This window comes from Mercurialis annua, linkage group LG8 (genome assembly GCF_937616625.2).
Source record: "Mercurialis annua linkage group LG8, ddMerAnnu1.2, whole genome shotgun sequence".
Taxonomy (NCBI): domain Eukaryota; kingdom Viridiplantae; phylum Streptophyta; class Magnoliopsida; order Malpighiales; family Euphorbiaceae; genus Mercurialis; species Mercurialis annua.
Genome location: NC_065577.1, coordinates 34,143,845 through 34,165,858, shown reverse-complemented (window position 1 = coordinate 34,165,858; position 22,014 = coordinate 34,143,845). Strand labels below are relative to the sequence as shown.

Below are 22,014 nucleotides of genomic sequence, written 5' to 3'. Positions count from 1 at the left end.
TTGTGTATTTCTAATGCCAAAATTAAAAGTTCGTGTTAAATACCAAAAACACGCGATAGTTCGTGATTTTTGGAGCATTTAAGCCTATTTTTTATGGAATGGGATATATATTTTTTGGACGAAATCGTTATAATTTTTAAGTTAACTTTATATGAAATAATAAAATTTGGTAAAAATGAAGTTGGAATCTCTATGAAGAGAAACAAAGACAAAAAAAAGGGCTGACGAACAACATGTGCATGTCAGTTGGTGCAAGACATATCAATGTCTATATTAGTTATCAACCACATATTGTGTTGCTTTACTCTGCAATTGTTTATTCTAACCGTTTGATCTGCTATTAACATTACTACATCAAAGGGCACTACAAGAAATTTGACTTATCGTGACAAAAAAATTCATCACTTTATAATCAAATTTCGTCATAACTAATTTATTGTGACCAATTATGCTTGTCACCGTGTTCGTCAAAACAACCTCGTCTCAATAACGTTATTATGACGAAATAATAATTTGCCACCATTAATTTTATTATTGTGATAAAATATAATTATCATAATAGATATGAATTATGACGATTAATTATATCACAATAATTAAAATTTTGTCATAATTAATATTAATTTGTCATAATATATACATATATTTAGTGACAAAATTTGATAATTTGACAAATAAAATTTCTCACAATTATAATTATGATGCAAATAATTTTGTCATTATAGTTAATTTTATAAAAAAAAAAAATTGTGATTAATTTATTTTTATCACAAAAAATTACAATAATTTTTATAATATGATTACTTTGTCATTAAATTAAAATAATGATAATATTTATTATCACATATCATAATTTAATTTGTGATGAAAATTATGGCCAAATTTTATCAAAAATCTTTGTTATTATTATTTAGTAATAAAAGTATTCAATGCAATATCATATTGTTAAAGGAGAAAATAAAACACTAAATTAATAAAAACGTCACAATTTACATTCAATCAAAAAATGATACTAATAATTACTCCCTCCGTCCCACTCTAATTGACAAAATAACTAAATTACAATAACCAATACAAACTAATAAATGACATAGAGAGTTACTTGTATACCCTTCTATTGATAATAGAGATAATTAATGCTATTAGTATATTAATCAAATTTTCATTAAATATTCACCATTTTTCCATAAAAGACATGACTTTAAATGAGGGTAAAGATGAAAACTTAAAGAAAAAAATTATAGTTATGTTAGTTTTGTCAATTAGAATGAGACACCAAAAACTCCATATTTTGTCAATTAGAGTGGGACAGAGAGAGTACTTAATAACATTGACCACATAAAACCATAGATATATAATTTTTTTAATATTTTAGAAATGATAAATCATCCAAACAAATACAAGATTTGTTAATAATAAATCTTTAAGTTTTACAATATCTACAATCGTAATTGATAATCTAACTAATATAGGACAAATAAATTCACTTCAAATTTCAAAAATAAATTCAAGATCAGAGACGTATGCATTAAGATCAAGATCTCCATCATACAGAGACGTAGGCATGAACGGGACACCGCCATCATTCGTCGCTGCCGCCACTCCACTGTCTCTAGGCATCGGCGCCGCAACAGCAGCCAGCTGATGATGAACCTCAATTTGCGCCATTATACACCCTTCTAGAACCAAAAGTACCATTTTAAGTTTTTTTATGTGTAATTGCCCCTCTCTTGTTAAAATAAGATCCTGAAATATTAATGAACACAAAAAAACAAACGGTAATGGAAGTAATGATTTAACGCTGATAAAAACTGAAATCTGCAAAAACTGAAAATTATGAGATCTAAAACAACAATAAATTAGAAGAATTATTAAGGAATAATTTCTGATTGAAAGGTACAATAGGGGAAAAAATTCAGCAACCAGATAGCAGTATAGATTATCATATAATGAACGGGAGAGAAAAAGATATTTAATTATTTATAGAAGGCAAGAAGAACTGTTCCACAACACAACCCGTAAAATGGTAAATGTGGAGTACATATAGTGGGAGTTAGTGGGAAATACAGGCGGGGTTAGTGGGAGAATGAAAACCCAATATAAACCGTCTGATGTTCATTAATATTTTAGGAGTATACTTTTATTTTATCACAACTATTTTTATACATATACAGAGATAAAAAAATTGTCGCAAATATTTTATCACAAAAAATAAAATTTTTTATAGTGATAAAAATATTTGACAAAATATAAATTTATCACAATATCATTCATTTTTATTTTAATTGTTACCAAAGATAAAATTGGTCACAATAAATCAACATATTATGACAAAATTATTTTATCATCACAATTATTTTATAATCTATAGTGACAAAATAACTTTTGTGGTAAATACGTCATCACAAAATTATAATTTCTTATTATGATGACAAAAATATTTGACAAAAGAATAATTTGTCACAATATTATTTATTTTCACTTTAATTGCTACAAAATAAATATTTATCACAATAAATCCATGTATAATGATAAATTTTATTTTATCATTAAATTTTTGGTCACAATATAGCAAATTTCTTGTAGCGGGGCTAAAAAAAATCTTAAGTAAAAAGGGGAGGTTCAAAAGTAGCCTTTTTAGACTAAAAACGATTTTCTCTTTTGGTCTTTATCTTCTTCAAAGGATCTGTACAGTCTCCAGCCATGGCTAAAATGTTGTAATCAAGCTGACCTTCGTCGATCAGTCCTCGAACCTTTGAACTTCCGCCGGCAGCCCGGAATCGAACCACCCCGGGTCTGAATGCAGTTCCGGCCGTTACAACAACCGAATGTGTCAGGCCAAGCAGCCGCTCACTAAGCGCATACAAAACACGTGATCCTACTCAGAGCAGAGGTATGAAACTGGTCCTTGACTGAAATTGTCGTAAGTTAAAGTTATTGTGCCAATTATTCTGCCTAGCAATATCTTATTACGATAATCTTTGTGTTTATAAGCCAAAGTTAAGGTTATTGCGTCGATATGCTAATATATGTTTCAGTGGCTTTATCTTCCTGTGTATCAGTTTTTAGATTTACTAAATCTGCCAACCCTTGCACATCTAAAGCAAACCGTCGACGTAAAGCTCCATTTATGTTTTTTAAACTGAACTACTTAGAACATAAACTTAAAACTCATGTCCAGAAAACGCGGCACAAAATGTGTTGTCTAAATCTTCATATGTAGGCGGAAAAACATTAATAATACAGGAAAATTAAACGGCAGCTTTTTAACAGAAATCTATATCTAATTGTGAATGACTGTAGATACTCGGAACAATTTCACGGTTTGATTAAGTGATAATTAACGTTGTATTTTATTTAAGAAGCGAAAGCCAAACAAAATATGTACTTTATATTTAATAACAAATAATTTAATGCACTTTAGTATATTTATATAATTAACTCACAGCGTTTTCGTGAACAACACGTCAATTAGCGAAGGCGATGCAATCAGAAACCTGCAGCATGGCCGGAAACGTAAATAAAAATGGTCAGCGCGGTAAAAAAAACGACAGTTACCAACTAAAAGCTAAGTAAATTACAAACCACTTTTTAATTAGCCTATAATTCCTGTAGTAGCTAAAACTATGCTACCAAATGCCATGACACGTAGGATTAAACAATTCACAACATGTAGGTCACAATATAATTGAAAGAACCGAAAACCAAATAACATAACATGCACATAGTATATAACATCCATCTAATATAATACGGATATAGTATACGATTATGCAAACCCAATCGTAATATTCAATACATTTATTTCTGATCATATGATTAATACAATAATTAAGTTACCTAAGCAAAAAAATAGCCATACTAAATCTGCCTGGTAATTATAGATGATTAATTTTTATAAATAAGTAGTTGGCAAACTTTCCTAACAAACGCAGTTGCTGCAGGCGACAATTAGGGACTACAATACCTTATATAGGCTGCTATGCATTGGTGTGGAAACCTGGCAATTTTTTTAAAAAATGAATATTAATAAAATTAAATATGAAAAAAACACAGCAAGATAGTGAAATAGCCAAGAAAAATCTACCTCAGTGCGCAAAGTTGTGTGAGGTGCAGTGCAATGGTAACCAATTTTATAGCTGAATTGAAGGGTTTTGGGAATTGCCAAGGAGCGATTTTTTCTTGTTTCAGAAAAGGAAAGGTCGTCCGGGATCCACGGTGGCTAAAGGTATACTTTGGTTCGCAAAATAAATTTTTTTCAATCTAGTCTAGTTGTGTAGATATATAGGGGCAGCTATAATTGTTTGTTTTTTTCTTTCAACAGAGCAGGTTCTGTGGAAGCTAATAATGTGGGAAATAAATGCACAACTACCGTGGCAAATAATTCACGATTTGTTTGAACGTACCAAGACTTTTCTTTGAAGTAAAGCATCACAAGAAAACGAACAGCATCCTGCAAATTGAGTTTTCCAAGGAGCAAATTATTCAAGAAAATATATAGTGTTTAAAAGGTGTTGTGGTGTAAGCACTGAAATATGTCTCTGATGAGACATGAGAGTTGAAAATATTAATTGCATACAAATAAGGTCCTACATATGAAAACAATCTATATTCTATATTCTAAAATTGAAGTGAAAAGTCCTGTACATTGTACAGGACTTTACACTTCTTATAGCTGAAAACGTTCGCGTTTTGGTTAATTGTTCATGAGGTTCATTATGCGGACCCCCATGTCAAATTGCCTATACAAAGATAAGATTTGATTTGCTTTTTCGCAGCACAAATAACAAGGTTCTAACACAGTTAAATAAATTAGGGGTGAAAAAAGGTTCTAACACAGTTAAATAAATTAGGGGTGAGCAACGGTCGGTTCGGTCATCGAACCGCCCAAAAATTCAAAACCGTTCGGTTTTTTAAAAATTTCGGTCACCGAACCGTATTAACCAAATTATATCAAAACCGTATTAACCAAACCGAAATATTACGGTTCGATTCGGTTCGGTCGAAAACCGTAATATTTTTTGTATGGTTTTTAGAAAGAAAAAAAAACAGTTTTTTAAAAAATAAATAAAAAAAATGGAAAAATTTAACCTAGAGAGTACATGTGCTTTAAATTAAATCTATATTTGTCTCAGTGCTCTTTCCAGTGGCCATAGTAGGATAAAGCTTAATTTAGAGTTCGGCTTAATCCATTCCTAACTCGTTTTTTATTATAAAACTATAAAATTAAACAAGTTTAATATATAAATGTGAGTATATGAAAGTTTAAAACAACGTAATTTTTAAATACGGTCGGTTCGGTTATTACGGTTATTTTTTTGTAAAAACCATAAACCGAACCGAATAGTCAAAATTTTAAAAATTCGGACCGTAACCGAACCATATTTTCAAATTATATTTCGGTTTGATTAATTCGATTCGGTTCGGTTCGATTATTCGGTTTTGACCGTTTAATGCTCACCCCTAAAATAAATGACATCTTCATCTTTCATACTAATCTGATTCATCGACCATCTAATTGTAGGTCCAAAACTGGAAAACAACTCTACAATTGCCAAAATTTAAATTCTAGTGAATCGACCCTACACACTTTCGATAACACATCTAATCTCAATGAAAATTTAAGATAGAAACAAATATAACAACAATTCATGACAATGAAAAGGAAGCAAATAAAAGCCATTGCCTTTCTTTTTTCCTTAAAAGGCAAGTAACAAAAGAGTGCTAAAGTTTAATTAAAATATTTTCTTAGATAAAATATTAAAAATAAGGATTAAATTAAAATTATATATGAATATTATAATATTAATTTGAATTATTAGTTATTTTCTTTTATAATTCGGATCATCATGATTCAATTATTTAATAAAATGTTGATGTGAATTTGTCTGGGAGTCAAATCAATTTGCTCAACTAAAATTTTAAATTAATTATATTTGATCATTAGTTTTTATTTTATTTACATAATTTCCGCACGTTATCAAAAATTATTAAAAAAATAAAAGTTATATAATAAGGAACTTAAATTAATATTCAATTATTATTTTAATTAATAATTTATCAAATATTAAATATTAAAAAACCAATTATATGTTAGAAAAGCCAAAAATAATTAAACTTTTACGAATCTTCCTCAATCAAAAGTCTTTGTCTTCTTATTGATCCAAAAAAATAAAGTCTTCATCTTTTTTAGTAATTACCAAAAACAATATCTAAAAATTGAAAAAATAAAAATCAATGAAGAAAGACTCGTCTTATAAAAGGAAATGATGCACAACGCTAAAAAAAAACTCATCTCAGCACTGATTAAAGAACACATCTCTCCTCTTGACAATCTTTCTAGGTAATATAATGTTTTTTAGTAGTCTTTTTTTCTTTCTATTGTGTTATTTTAAAAGTATATTTCCATCATCATTATGTACTGATCTTACTTTTTATTAATTCTAAAATATTTTTTTCTGTTTATTGATTGTAAACATTCCTGCAATTCTAAAATATATTTGAACTACTACATTTATTATTAAAAAAGTTCTTAGTATATTAAAGAAAGGGTGGCATACTAAACAATACTAACTTCACAACTTAACAAAAATTTATCATACCGGCTTTCTCAATAGTTATTTTTTTCACTTTCTCTATTTTATTGTATATATGGTGAAATTAATTTTCATAACAAATTAATATTTAATTTATAAAAAATAAAATGCCTAGAAAAATTATCATAGTATGAATTCATGAATATATTTATTTTGTTTTGGCTTAAGGTCTGAAAAACTACCCACCTTTCAATTTTTTTTCAATTGCACCCTCACCTTGTAATTTCTTCAATAGCACCCTATTTCGTATTTTTGGCTTTCAATAGCACCCCGACCTTGTAAAACAGTCAATTTTACCCTATTTTGTATTTTTGACTTTCAATAGCACCATAAATCATCAGATTAAATTCATTTATCGAGGACTTATTTGAATTTTTTTAAGTTAAAGGACTTGTTTAAAAGTTTCCAAGTAGAAAAAAGTATGATTTCACCTTAATTTTTAGTTTTTTTGAAAATTTTCATACTTATAGTAATCAAATCATCTAATTTTTTAATTTAGAGTGCTATTGAAAGCCAAAAATACAAAATAGGGTGTTATTGAAAAAATTACAAAGTGAGGGTGCTATTGAAAAAAATTTGAAAGGTCGGTAGTTTTTCAGACCTTAAGCCCTTTTGTTTTATAGTAACTTAATTCATAGTACCTATGTTTATAGTATTCTTTATGTTTGAGATTGTATTTATTTGTTCATTTTCTTGCATAAAATTGAAATAATATTGACACATATTTACAGGTGAAATTGCTAGAGTTGGCAATGAAAGGATATACACTCACAATATGTATGCCTTTAGTGGCGGCAATATTGCTTTGGTTTGGGTTTCAACAACCATCGCTACCACCACCGCCGCTAGCAACAACTTCAAATGATAGCAAATTAGTACCGTTGGATTACGAGTACCCGGTAGTAAAATTTACCACTGTTGATGCTACTGGGAAAAGCTATGGTGCTTTTATTAAGGAGTTGCGCAATCGTTTAGTCACAGGAGAAGACTTGAGACATGAAATACCAGTGCTACGTAGAACAGTTGATATAGGTTACCGGTTCATTTTAGTGGAACTTACGAACCAACAAGGAGTTAGTGTTACACTAGCAGTGGATGTCATCAATGTATATGTGGTCGGCTATCGAGCTGGGAATTATGCTGCGTTCTTCCGGCCTGAAAGTGATGCGGAACGAGAGGCAATTGATACTCTTTTCGTAGATCAGAGTCGGCAAACTTTGGGATATACCGGTAGTTATATTGACCTCGAACGAGATGGAGGGTCGAGAGCTGATATTCCTTTAGGTCTCTATGCGCTAGATAATGCTATTTCGGTATTTGATGGTTATGCTACCGGGAGGCAGACTGACCGAAATTTGTGTCGTTCTTTCATTGTTTGTATCCAGATGATTTCGGAGGCAGCACGATTTGAATTTATCCGAGTTGATATTGGATACAGATTTGGAAGCCAGGACCGCGTGCCAGATGCTCGTATACTTAGCCTTGAGAATAATTGGGGAAGCTTGTCTCAACAAGTTCAGACATCTAATGATGAGGGCGTCTTTATTCGACCTGTTCGAATAAGCCGGAGCGAGAATGAAGAAATGGATGTTGATAACGCACGCCGAATAGCTAGAGTTATGGGTGTGATGTTATACAGATGCGCGGATCCAAGAATAAACTATCAAAAATCCCGCGATTACGAATCTAATGAAGATGCTTGCGCTTGTAATGAGCCTACAGTGCGTATTAGCGGTCCAAATGGCTTATGTGCTGATGTAAATCAAGGGAGGTTTGACGATGGCAATTCAATAATCTTATATCCCTGCCAATCTAATACATCTCCAAATCAATTTTGGACCTTAAAAGGAGACGGCACTATCCGATCCAACGGAAAATGCTTGTCCACTTATGGAAATAATCCGGGATTCAACGTCATGATATATGATTGCGGCAGAGTTTCCAAAGATCGCACCCGTTGGGAAGTATGGGATAACGGAACCATCACAAATCCCGCATCAGGTCTAGTTTTAGCCGCAAATTCTTGGGATCAAGGTACTACACTCTCGCTGGAGACTAATGTGTATACAACTAGTCAATCATGGCAACCTACAAACAGTACTACACAACCTTTTGTGGCATCCATTGTTGGATATGAAGATCTGTGCTTGGAAGGAAATGGAGAGAATGTGTGGGTGGATGAATGCATAGCTTCCAAGCGAGAACAACACTGGGCTCTTTATCCAGATGGTTCGATCCGCCCTCAGCAGAACCAACAAAATTGCCTTACAGCGGATGGTGATACCAGAGGAAATATCGTCAAGATTCTCTACTGTCAACTTGGATCGGCAACTCAAAGATGGGAGTTCAAGAATGATGGTTCTATTTGGAATTTGATCTCAAGATTGGTGCTGGATGTCAAACAAAGTGACCCAAGCCTTAAACAGATTATCATTTGGACAGACAATCATGGTGCAGCAAACCAGAAATGGAATATAATGTACTGATTGATAGTATTCTATGATTAATCAATGCATTCATGCATTACTATTTGCTATATAATATTATCATGTCATGTATTACATAGTCTATTTTCGGCTTATTATATGTTTTGTCTTTTAATTGTTCATGTTTCCAATTAATTTTCATCAAAACCTATATACATAACTATCATGTTTTCTTTGAATAATTTGAACTTATGACGACCAATAATCTCTTAACTTCCTATTGTATTTTTTATTGTCTTTTTTTAATCTATACTAAGAAAATCTCTAAGTTTTAATTTTATTACATAAAAATTTAAATAGTCATTTTTTCACTACTTTTAATTTTTTTTGATAAATTAAATATATATGAAATGAATTTATTTAGATTTAATTAAATGAATTAAAAAATTAAATTAGTTTTAAATTAATTAAGATTTTAGATTATATTTTAAATAAGAATGATTAATTTGAACTAATCTCAAGTAAAAAATAATATAATTTTACATTGGAATTTATTGTTTGAAATGACTTCATCCCTATTCCCTTGAGTAAGAAGATCGTCCCCAATTAAAAATTATTCACAATAGAAAGTGAAAGGGAAGATCTGGACAAAATTAACAATTTTATAAGATGAGAATAAATAACATTAAAAAAACACATAAAGGTGATATTTTCCTTGAGAAATTTTTCCTTTTAATAAAGTTAATAATATACACAACTAGAAAACATCTAATTACGAACGTATTTTAGCGACAAATTGAAAATCTGTCATTTTCCGATGGATTAGCGATAGATTTGTTCGTCATTAATTTTCCGACGAATTGCCGCCAAAAATAACCGACGAATTTTAGCAACGGATCTGTTGCTAATGCGCGAAGAATTTTGTAATTTGTCGCTATAGCGACATATTTTGTAATCTTTTCCTAATTTTTAAAAAAATTAAAAATTATTTATTTGAAAATGGATAATTAGAAAAATTATATCAAAAAAAATATTTTTAAAAAAATATTTATAAAATAATATTATTTAAAATATATAATTATTTTTAAAATTAGTAATTATTTCAAAAAACAGGAATAAAGTGCGTAAGTAATTATTTGTTCTTTTTAGTTATAACTTAAATATAATATACATATACTCCCTCCGTCCAATTATCCACTTTGAGAAAAAATTTTGTCCAAAAACTCTTGTCCATTTTCAAAAAATAACTAAATTTTACACTCAGTTTTTCTATATTATCCCTATTCAATATCCACTTATGAGTAAATTAAAAGTAAATTGCAAGTAGACCCTATATTAAATAGGGATATGACAAGAAAAGTAAGGAAAATTTTACAAAACTCATAAACAATAATTGCTTTTTTAAACTGTGTGATAAAGGTAAAATGGACAACTCTATTGGGATGTAGGGAGTATATAATAATAATTTGAGTTGGTTAAGATAGAGTTAAGGTGGGAGAATTTCAAGGTTAAAGAGTTTTGAATGAAAACAATGGTAGAATGGGCGATTTACTGCAAAGTTTGCAAAAAATTCGGATGAGTGGCCTATCAGGTGATCGACAGATTAAATAATAGTTAAAATGAACAGCTTTTATGAGTCAATTAAAAAAATATTTTTTAATAAAAAATGTGTCGCTAATCCATTGGTAATCTGTCACTAAATAATTGGAAATTTTTGAAAAAACAATATCACATTTGTCGCTGATCGATTTATCGTTAATTCGTCGCTAAATTAGCGACTTATTACAATTTCGTGGTAATCCATCATTAAATTGCGTCGAATTAATTTTTTCATCGCTAACCGTTTAGTAACGAGGAATTTACTGATAATCTATGGTTAAACTTTTAACTATGGATTTCAGCCTTTAGCGACTGAAAAATTTGTTGCTAAAGGCTGTTTTCTAGTAGTTATATAATTTATAGATAGAATCTTACCTCATAATTTTAAAAAATGCTTACATGAACCTAACTCATCACATAAAATTGTGAAGCATCCACTTATCGTATGACATATGGCAATGATCAATATAATTGATGAAGTCAATCTTCTGAACTGGTGATGAAACCTGCAAAACAGGTTAGAAGCTAACCGGACTATGGTTGTCCGATTAACTCTCTAATGCTAAAGTCAGTTTAGGCTTTGAGCAGCATTTTGTGTATGTAATATAGTTATGTGTTTAGGCATATTTCAAGCTCCTTTTATAGTAGATGATTGTATACCTAATAGAGTTATAATAGAAAGATAAATTCTATTTTGTAGTGTTTGACCCTGATTAGGAGTGATATTTTTTATTTAGACATGAATCCTATTTAGGAACGTTTTTCTAAATAATTTCGTCTTCCTAAGTTGGATGTTATCTTCCTAAATTGGAGTTTGTATCCAAATAGGAACGATACTCGAAAATATAGACAGATGTGGCAATTTGTCCTAATCCCGAGGTCGACGCGTTTTATCTGAGTTCTCAGGGATTCGGTTTTTATCCTTGTGGATGATATCATATTCTAGTCGAGTGGATTCGAGTCGCCAGTTTCGTCTGACTTAGCTCTTTGAGTGGGTCTGATATAGTCTGAGAGTGGATCTCCTCGGACTCGGTTCCATTGTACTTAAGATGAGATTCGGTATCCATCAATATCAATTGTGAAAGATGAAGTCGTCATTTAATTTAACTGTGTTTAGAAACCTTCTTTCATATTAGTTGATCCGAATCATTTGGAATGAATGAATTCCATAAAATTATGTAGAATTCATTTGTAATTCTAATTTTTTGTGTTTGAAATAAATGAACTTATTAAAATAATTCTTGTAATTGAAATTCTGGAATTGGTTTTAGTTATAATTTGAGGAATTGCAAATCCAATTAAAATAGATGGAATTTGTAAATGAATTCCAAAAATTTAAAAGAACAATTTTATTTGACTAATTTATCTTTATTTTATAAAACTATTTTTTTATTTTTTTTCACTTTTTATTTTTATTACTAGTTTTTTTCTTTCTATCTTTTCTTTCTAAATTTCATCTCCATCTTTTTCATGTAGTATATTTTTATTTTTTATTTTCAAAAATTATTATTAATTATTTTATACATCTTAATCATAATACTAGTAACTTTAATATTATTAATTTTAAATATTTGTATATATATATATATAATATTTAATAAGCTAATATTATTAAAAAAATGTTATTTCTATTTTCAAGATATTTTTAATAAAATATCTATAAGGTTAATATGGGAACAAGATTACAAAGAATTTAATTCTATAATTCATTCCAAACATAAATATATGGAATTCATTTCAATTCTAAATTTTGTATTCTTTCATTCCAAACGGTGTAATTCATTTGTAAATGATTTACATGTAGAATTCATTTATAAATGAATTCCAATTCACAATTGGAATTGTTCCAAAGGAGGCCTTACCGACTATCTAATTTTAGGTCCAAAACTGGAAAACAACTCTACGATTACCAAAATTCAAAATCTTGTGAATTCGACCCTACACACTTTGAACTACACATCGAATCTCAAAGAAAAATCAAGATAGAAACAAATATAACAACAATGCATGACAAAGAAAAGGAAGCAAATAGAAGCCATTGGTTTTCTTTCCATTATAAGGCAAATAACAAAGAAGTGCTCCAATTTGAATAAGATATTTTGTTAGATATTATATTAAAAACAAGAATTAATTTAAAATAAGTTACTAATTTTAATATATTTTAAAATTTTAATTTGAATTATTAATTTTTTATAATTCAGATCATGATTCATTTATTTAATAAATAATACTAATGTGAGCCACATCAATTTCCACAAGTAAAATTAAAATTAATTTTATGTAATCAGTATTTTTTATTTTATTTATAAAATTCTCTCAAGTTACTTAAAAATATTAAAAAAAATTAAAAGTTATATAATAAGGAACATAAATTAAATATTCAAAAAATTATTGCAGTTAATAATTTATCAAATATTAAATATGAAAAAATCAATTATATGTAAGTTAAGAAAAGCCAAAAATAATACATAATTATTGTTCCAAAAAATTTAAAACTCCTTCTCTCTTCTTTTTACAAACCCTACCCGTAATAAAAGGGAGGTAAAGCCATTTTTTTTGTTTCAAAATCACCTTTCCGCCCTCTAATTTTTTCTTCAAATTTTGTACTTGATTTATTATGCGTCAATATTTGATATTTTTCTTTTTAAGTTTATGGATGTTTTATCTTCGTTAGTGGAGATTTGATTCTTACCCTTCATGAATTTTGCTATTTCCTCAATAGAAATATCTACGAAACATAAATCTGAAATTCTATTAATAGAAATCTTATTTCTAATATTCTCTCATCGGACTCATTCAAAGACCAAAGAGTCGATTTCTGGTTTAAAAATAACATTCGAGTGGAGCGGACGGATCGCCGAGTTGCACATTCAAAGACTCCCATCAACGCGATTGAAGAAATTGGATATAATTTTCTGTCATTTTACTGATGTTCTATTATTATACCTCTTAAATGTAGAAATAAAAATACTGGATTAAGTTGTATTTTTATTTCTACATTAATGAAATTTTTATTATTCTAAAAAAAAGCTAAAATAATTAAAAATTCATGAATCTTCCTTAATCAAAAGTCGTTGTCTTCTAATTGATATAAAAAAAAATAGTCTTCGTCTTTTTTGATAATTAACAGAAAAATTATATTTAAAAATCAGAAAAAAAAAACAATGAAGAAAAATTTGTCTTATAAAAGGAGATCATGATGTCCATCGTTACAAAACTCATATCAGCACTAAAAAAAACACATCTCTCTTCACAAATTTTGCAGGTAATATAGTGTTTTCATTATACTCTTCTTTTATTGTGTTATATTCATAGTTAATTTCCATCATCATTATATTATTGATTCTAAACATTTTCAAATTTTAAAATATTTTTAAATTTCTATATTAATTTATTGAAAAACTCTTAAGAACTTTTGGTAAATTAAAGAAAGGGGTATATCAAATAATGGATTATTTTTAAAATACCTCATTTTGAAACATATTTATAGCTTTTTCATCCATATTTTATAATTTTCCTCTCTATTCTCATTTAAAGCATAATAACAAAAAAACTCAATTATATATTAGGGGGTTTATCTCATTTTTGGTCATTTGATTCTCATAGAAACCACACGTTTTCTCTCTCCTCACATAAGTTCTCTCTTTCTTTTTAACACTCTCCCTATCAAATTTCTCGTTTTTTTTTACTTCTCTTTCCTATTAAATTTTCTCTTCTTTCCCTATTCTACTTTTTCGATCCCCGCTTTCTTCCATCTCGTCGTCGCACGTCTTCTAGTGAATTTTCCGTTGTATTTTTTTCACTGTCGCACTTTTTCAATTGCTCATCGTCGCGATTTCCAATGATTTTCTCGTTGCCGCGTTTCTTCCATGGATTTCTCTATGTCGTTTTTAGATATTTTGTAATTTTTTTATGATTAATTAGATTTTTATAAAGACATTGTTGTAGATGTATTATTTTTATGTATATAAATTTTTCTATTATTTATATAGTTATTTCGTCTTTTTTTTAATAGATTTGTTCTTTTATTTTGATACGGATTTTCTAAAAATGAATTGATTTATGGTGTATTTGTAGTGTTTTTATGGTATGTTTACTTTATAGTGTATTTCTGGTGTATTTATAGTGTATTTCTGATGTTTTATGGTATATTTGCAGTGTTTATTGTGAATTTGCAGTATTTTTGTGGTATACACTATAAAAATACTACAAAAACATTATAGATGCGAGAAATTCTTAGGTAGATTCGTTCCACCACGTCATCTATAGACTAAACCTATCACATTATCACATGTCATTAAAATAATAGCATTATCGTAATATTACTATTCAAAGTGTAAATAAGTAATAAACAAAATTACGATAGTGTCACTATTTTAATGACATGTCATAATATAATAGGTTAGTTCACGGATGACGTGGTAGACCGAGTCTACCTAAGAATCTCTCGATAGATGCACTATATATATATACTATTGTTACACTATAAAAATACGATTAGTTACATTAAAAAACAAAATAGATACACTATAATACACCACAATTACACTAAAAAAACACGATAAAAAAACATATAAATTATTAAAAAGTGAAAATAGGTATTTGTGAAATTAAAAAAAAATCATAAAAAAAAATTAGAAAAATAAGGATAAAAAAAGAATGTGAAGTCGTAAATAAAATTGAAAATAATGTAGCGTAGAAAATTTCCTGATTAAATAATATTAACTTTATAAGTTAACACATATATCATGTCGGCTTACTAAATAGTTATTCTATTTCTATTGTACTTTCTCTATTTTATGGTATGGTAATAGTGATAAATAATAAAAAATTAATATTTAGTTTAAGAAAAGTAAAATGGCTATAAAATTCATCATATTACGAATTTGTTAATAAATTTATTTTGTTTTATATCAACTGAGTTCAATAGTACCTATATTTGTAGTAAGAACTTTATGTTTGAGATTGTATTTCTTTGTTCATTTCTTGCATAAAATTGAAATAATATTGACACATATTTACAGGTGAAATTGCTAGAGTTGGCAATGAAAGGATATACACTCGCAATATGTATGCCTCTGGTGGCGGCAATATGGCTTTGGTTTCGGTTTCAACAACTGCCACTACCACTACCGCCGCTAGCAACAACTTCAAATGATAGCAAATTAGTACCGTTAGAATACGAGTACCCGGTAGTAAAATTTACCACCGTTGGTGCTACTGGGGAAAGCTATGCAGCTTTTATTACGGAGTTGCGCAATCGTATAGTAACAGGAGAAGATATGAGGCATGGAATACCAGTGCTATGTAGAACCGTGGATATACGTTATCGGTTCATTTTAGTGGAACTTACGAATCGACAAGGAGTTACTATTACGCTGGCAATCGATGTCATTAATCTATATGTGGTTGGATATCGATCGGGGTATAACGCCATTTTCTTGCGTCCGGACAATGATGCTGATAGAGAGGCAATTACTAATCTTTTTCCGCATGCGAGCCAACAAACTTTGACAAATAGAGGTAACTATGATGACCTTGAACGAAACGGACGTGCAAGATCTGAGGTTAATTTAGGTCTCTATGCACTAGATAATGCTATTTCAGCATTGGAAGGTTATGCCACGGGCGGCCATGGCATTGTTACGCTTCAAGATTTGCTTTGTTCTTTCATCGTTTGTATCCAAATGATTTCGGAGGCAGCACGATTTAATCTCATCCAACATGATATACGAGTCCGAATTGAAGACAACCAAGAACGCCCGCCAGATTCTCGTTTAATTAGTCTTGAAAATAATTGGGGAAGCTTGTCTGAACAAATTCAGACATCGAATCAAGGCGTCTTTGTTAGACCAGTTCAACTAAGTCAGAGAAACAATGAACCATTACCTGTTGATAGCTTAAGCCCAGCATTGATTAGGAACATGGGTGTTATGCTATACAGTTGCGCGAATTCAAGGATGAACAACTGGGGATCCCGCGATTACGAATCTGATGAAGATGTTTGCGCTTACAATGAGCCTACAGTGCGTATTAACGGTCCAAATGGCTTATGTGCTGATGTATATAAAGGGGAGTTCTATGATGGTAATTCAATAATCTTATTTCCCTGCAAAACTAATACAGATCCAAATCAATTTTGGACCTTAAAAAGAGACGGCACTATTCGATCCAACGGAAGATGCTTGACCATTTATGGGTATAATCCGGGAGACCCCGTCATGATGTATCATTGTGACTGCGCTTCCATAGATGACACCCGTTGGGAAGTATGGGACAATGGAACCATCATACATTCCGCATCAGGTCTAGTTTTAACAGCAAAATCTTGGGATCAAGGCGTTAAACTTACGGTGGAGACTAACGTCTATACAACTAGTCAATCATGGCGACCTACAAACAATACGCAACCTTTTGTCGCATCCATTGTTGGATACGAAGATCTCTGCTTGCGAGGAAATGGAGAGGATGTCTATGTAGAGCATTGTGAAGTTTCTAAGCAAGAACAGCAATGGGCTCTTTATCCAGATGGTTCAATTCGGCCTCAAGAGAAACAACAATATTGCCTTACGGAGGATGGTGATTCGCGAGGAACTGTCGTTAAGATCTTCTCTTGTAAAATTGGATCGTCGGCTCAAAGATGGGAGTTCAAAAATGATGGCTCTATCTGGAATTTGAACTCCGGATTGGTAATGGGTGTCGAAGCATCCGAGCCAGGCCTACAACTCATTGACATTGAGCCATACTATGGTACAGAAAACCAGATTTGGAACGTAGTGTACTAATTGATGGTTTTTATCTAAAGTCTACGCCCGTTTTCTTGCAATAAATTACCAAGTCATGTAGTATTTTTTTTTTGAGTCTATTTTTGGCTTATTATATGTTTTTGTCTTTTAACTATTAGTTGTTGTCTCCTACAAATATTAATCAAAACCCCAATCTATAGTTGTATCATGTTACTTGTGAATAATTAGCAGTTTTACTCTATTAACTTTCTTTTATTTCCAATTATTATTATTTTTTTCTAATTATACTTAATATCTTAAAAATAACAAACTTTTACATTTGAAGTCAATTCTAACCAAATTTCTTCAAATCATAGCCTTTTGAAGATTTGTGTGTCAATTACAGCCAATTTCGGAAATCATATTTTTTGTCAACATGTCAGCCAATTGACAGACATAAATTTGACAAAAAATCAAATTTTTTCTAGAATTGACTATAATTAATACATAAACTCCCAAAATAGGTTAAATAAGGTGATTTTGAAAAGTTTTGTGTTATAATTGACCTTAAAAATTAAAATTTAGTATTTTAAAACATTAAGCCTTTAATTTAAAATGAGAACATCTTTATGTTTTTGTTTTAGGGATAATTAGGAGAATACATAAATAGGTAAAATATTAGCATTTGTTACATTTAAAATCTCAACTTGATTTTTCTACCCTAATGTGTCAGGTATTTACATTTTTACTATCCTATTTATTTTTTACTCCATTTATACTTTACAGCTTCTTCTTCTCCTTTTTATTCTTCTTATTTTTCTTCTTCTTTTTCAACTCATTTAAAGAAAAATAACTAAAAATGCAGCTATTCAATTCAAAATCTTCAGCTCATAACAATTAAACAAACTGATTTCTCTAATTCTATTATTATTTTTAAAAAAATTATTGTGAGTTTCAAATTTAGTTTCCGATCCGCTCGAATTTTTAATTCGTAATCAAATCACTTTAAATTTCACTTCGCATTCAAATCCAACGATTAGAACTTTCTCCAAAAATAAAGAAAACTGTAAATTATTAATTTATTTGTTCTCATTAAAAATCTATTAAAAACGGTTTCAAACGTTTTCAAGTACAGTTTCAAACCGTATACAAAGGTCTCAAACAAACTAAAACAGTTTCTAAAAAAACACTTTCAACCAGTTTAAAAAATAACAGTTTTAAAAAAAAGTTTCAAATTGTTTACAAATGTTTCGAACAGTATAAAACAGTTTCAAACCGTTTACAAAGGTCTCAAATAGTTTCTAAAAAACACTTTCAAACAGTCTAAAAAACAGTTTCAAACTGTTTACAAACGTCTCAAACAGTTTAAAACAATTTTTAAAAAACACTTTCAAACAGTCTAAAAAATAACAGTTTCAAACAGTTTCAAAAAAATAGTTTTAAACCGTTTACAAAGGTTTCGAACAGTATAAAACAGTTTCAAACCATTTACAAAGATCTCAAACAGTATAAAACAGTTCTTAAAAAACACTTTCAAACAGTTCAAAAAATAACAGTTTCAAACAGTTTCGAATAGTATAAAACAGTTTCAAACCTTTTACAAAAATTTCGAACAGTATAAAACAGTTTCAAAAAAACAGTTTCAAACGATTTCTAAAATTAATTAAAAATGTTTGAAAAACTGGTCAAAACATCATTAATGAAGAAAATGACGATTTTTTCAAAAAAAATTCAGAAAACGATACTATAATAATTTAAAACAACATACAAAGAAAAGAAGAAGAAGAAGAAGAAGAAGAAGAGGAAGTTTCTCATCTAGTATCTATCATATTATCTCTTGAACTCTTTCACAATTACAAACTTTCTCATCTAAGTAAAACTCTTTCATTGATTGTAGAGAAAAAGAAAAAAAAGACGAAGAAGAAAAAAAAGGAGGAAAGAGAAAAAAGAAAGAGAAAAAAAGAGGAAAGAGAAAGAAGAGAGAGAAAAAAAGGAAAAAATGAGATGTGCATGTGTTTAAAAGAAGGAGAGTAAAAATACAAATAAATTATTTTGCTAATTGAGAGTACAACTAAAAATAATAAAAACATAGAGTAAAAAAATAAATTTTTGAAATTGAGATATTGAGAACAATTTTTTTTAAAAAGGAGTCTTTTGTGCAAATTCCTCTTAATTTCATTAAAAAAATTCTAAATCAACTTTTTTAGTCATTGTTCAAAAAATTATAAATCATCTTTATGTTTTTTTGGCTACAAAATAAAAAACAAATATAAAAAGGTTATGATTTGTTTTGTAACTGATGACATCCTTCACAAAACTGGACTTAAAGATGATGGGGTATTGATGAATATGGAACATAGTGGACTGAATTTGAATTGGGTCCATAATAGCCAATTTTGATTATTTCTTTTTTATAAGTTGAGTCAAAAAAATTTAGTCTTATTAGGTTAAAATTTAGTTAAGTTATTGAATCTTAGTTGTCTTTTTTTCCAATTATTAAGGGATTTGTCCCTATAAATAGCTAATTTTTAAATTAATAAAGTCTACACAATTCGTCAAACAAACACAACTTAAGCTCAGCCTTTTTATCTTAACTCCAGATTAAAACTTAATTTAGGAGTAGTTGGAAATCAATCCTACTTAGGTTCCTTAACCTCCGGAGCGATACTGATAATTTTAGTATAATTGGTTACTTTTGTTCTTTGGTGAGATCTGATTGAATTCTTGTTTCGATTAAAGCATCAAACCGAAACAATTCCCGTTACAAATTTAAGATTTGAGTTTGGAAGTTTTTCTTGCGAACATCTTTCGGCGACTCCACTGAGGACACATTTATGGTTAGCACAAAAATTGGAATATGAAAAGACGATCAGTGATACACTAGATCTGCTACCCGAGCGTTACAAGAAAGAAAACTATTGTTCCTAAGCGATTACAATTCAGACATTGAAGAAATAATGGTTAAGGATAAGACAGTAGCAGTTAATTCAAAAACCACGGTCTCGCATGAAACCGTGTCTGATAATTCGGCCAAAGATCTTTCTCAGAGACAGGAGGATGATTCGGCCGATTATTCACGCGATCTGCCGCAAACTCGACCATCTCTGACACACGCTGATTTTACCTCTATGCGAAACGATATTGCTGAAGAGAATCAGCTTATGTTTGATGGGGTTATGGACCAGGTGGCATCAGTGATCAAGACAATGATGACCGATCACACGGTCTTAGCAGATGTAAAGTCCATGTCAAACAAACACAACTTAAGCTCATCCTTTTTATCTTAACTCCGGATTAAAACTTAATTTAGGAGTAGTTGGAAATCAATCCTACTTAGGTTCCTTAACCTCCGGAGCGATACTGATAATTTTAGTATGATTGGTTACTTTTGTTCTTTGGTGAGATCTGATTGAATTCTTGTTTCGATTAAAGCATCAAACCGAAACAATTCCCGTTACAAATTTAAGATTTGAGTTTGGAAGTTTTTCTTGCGAACATCTTTTGGCGACTCCACTGGGGACACATTTATGGTTAGCACAAAAATTGGAATATGAAAGACGATCAGAGATACACTAGATCTGCTACGCGAGCGTTACAAGAAAGAAAACTATTGTTCCTAAGCGATTACAATTCAGACATTGAAGATATAATGGTTAAGGATAAGACAATAGCAGTTAATTCAAAAACCACGGTCTCGCATGAAACCGTGTCTGATAATTCGGCCAAAGATCTTTCTCAGAGACAGGAGGATGATTCGGCCGATTATTCACGCGATCTGCCGCAAACTCGACCATCTCTGACACACGCTGATTTTACCTCTATGCGAAACGATATTGCTGAAGAGAATCAGCTTATGTCTGATGGGGTTATGGACCAGGTGGCATCAGTGATCAAGACAATGATGACCGATCACACGGTCTTAGCAGATGTAAAGTCCATGTAAAATGCAATTGAAAATATTGATGGACAATACATTGCTGAAACTGCCAACAGAAGGGTCGATCTCATCCAACCACTGATCCATGTCGGCTCGCAGAATGCACCTGCCAATCATACCCAGTCCTCAACCAAGTCTGAGATGCAGTATGGTTCGGTGAAAATTTTGTCGCGCAATGATGTTGAGGCGAGGTCTGCGAATGAACATATATCACAGAGACTTGGCAAAGAAGTGATGGGCGAACCACTCATAAATTTACAGAACCCCATGAAGGAGAGTTCATCTGGAACAGACAATGTATCGACATGAGAAGATGATGGAGGATATGTGTTTATGAGTCGCGACCGGGACTAGGGAATGGGAGTGGTAGCTCCGAAACCTGTAGCAAGCCTAAAAACCTGTGTAAATTTTTCGCAAATCAAATCATATTTCATATATCAAAATACTAGTGACCCCATTTTACAAAAACATTAGAGTGAAAATGTGTTACAAATACATAGACAAAAACATCTAAACTAATGCGGACCGCTAGAATGAAAACCTTCTTTTTCTTCTTGTACAAATCACTTCCGAGAATTAGAACTTCGGAAGATTGACTCTCCAAATTATATCATGCTATCCCTGAAAAATGAGAGGAGCAACGGAGTCGGTATAAAACTGAGTGAGTTCACCAAAGTTACACGCAATATCACATAAAGGGTTAAAACCTTTGAAAAACCATCTTTATATAT

At 30.3% G+C, this 22,014-nt stretch overlaps 2 protein-coding genes and 1 long non-coding RNA gene across 3 annotated transcripts; 2 read left to right on the top strand and 1 right to left on the bottom strand.

Moving 5' to 3' along the window:
* Nucleotides 1-1,381: 1,381 nt before the first annotated feature.
* On the bottom strand, nucleotides 1,382-3,497 carry LOC130014891 (uncharacterized). Its single transcript, XR_008789619.1, has 2 exons — nucleotides 3,447-3,497; nucleotides 1,382-1,746 (listed from the first exon to the last, which is right to left on the bottom strand). It is a non-coding gene; the product is annotated as an uncharacterized LOC130014891 (long non-coding RNA).
* A 2,741-nt stretch (nucleotides 3,498-6,238) lies between these two features.
* On the top strand, nucleotides 6,239-9,197 carry LOC126659551 (ricin-like). The gene is made up of 2 exons (XM_050352847.2): nucleotides 6,239-6,343; nucleotides 7,328-9,197. The coding sequence occupies exon 2, from the start codon at nucleotides 7,349-7,351 to the stop codon at nucleotides 9,080-9,082; it is 1,734 nt and encodes a 577-aa protein (XP_050208804.1). The 5' UTR covers nucleotides 6,239-6,343; nucleotides 7,328-7,348; the 3' UTR covers nucleotides 9,083-9,197.
* A 4,585-nt stretch (nucleotides 9,198-13,782) lies between these two features.
* Nucleotides 13,783-17,617, top strand: LOC126659635 (ricin-like). The gene is made up of 2 exons (XM_050352948.2): nucleotides 13,783-13,886; nucleotides 15,646-17,617. Exons 1-2 carry the CDS (start codon nucleotides 13,818-13,820, stop codon nucleotides 17,404-17,406), a joined length of 1,830 nt encoding a protein of 609 aa, XP_050208905.1. The 5' UTR covers nucleotides 13,783-13,817; the 3' UTR covers nucleotides 17,407-17,617.
* The last annotated feature ends 4,397 nt before the right edge of the window (nucleotides 17,618-22,014 follow it).

Bases quoted from the DNA above. Each gene is read 5' to 3' on its own strand.
- LOC126659551 (XM_050352847.2), top strand. From the start codon at position 7,349: ATGAAAGGATATACACTCACAATATGTATGCCTTTAGTGGCGGCAATA.
- LOC126659635 (XM_050352948.2), top strand. From the start codon at position 13,818: ATGATGTCCATCGTTACAAAACTCATATCAGCACTAAAAAAAACACAT. The intron at 13,887-15,645 runs GTAATATAGTGT...ACATATTTACAG, and splicing joins TCTCTTCACAAATTTTGCAG to GTGAAATTGCTAGAGTTGGC.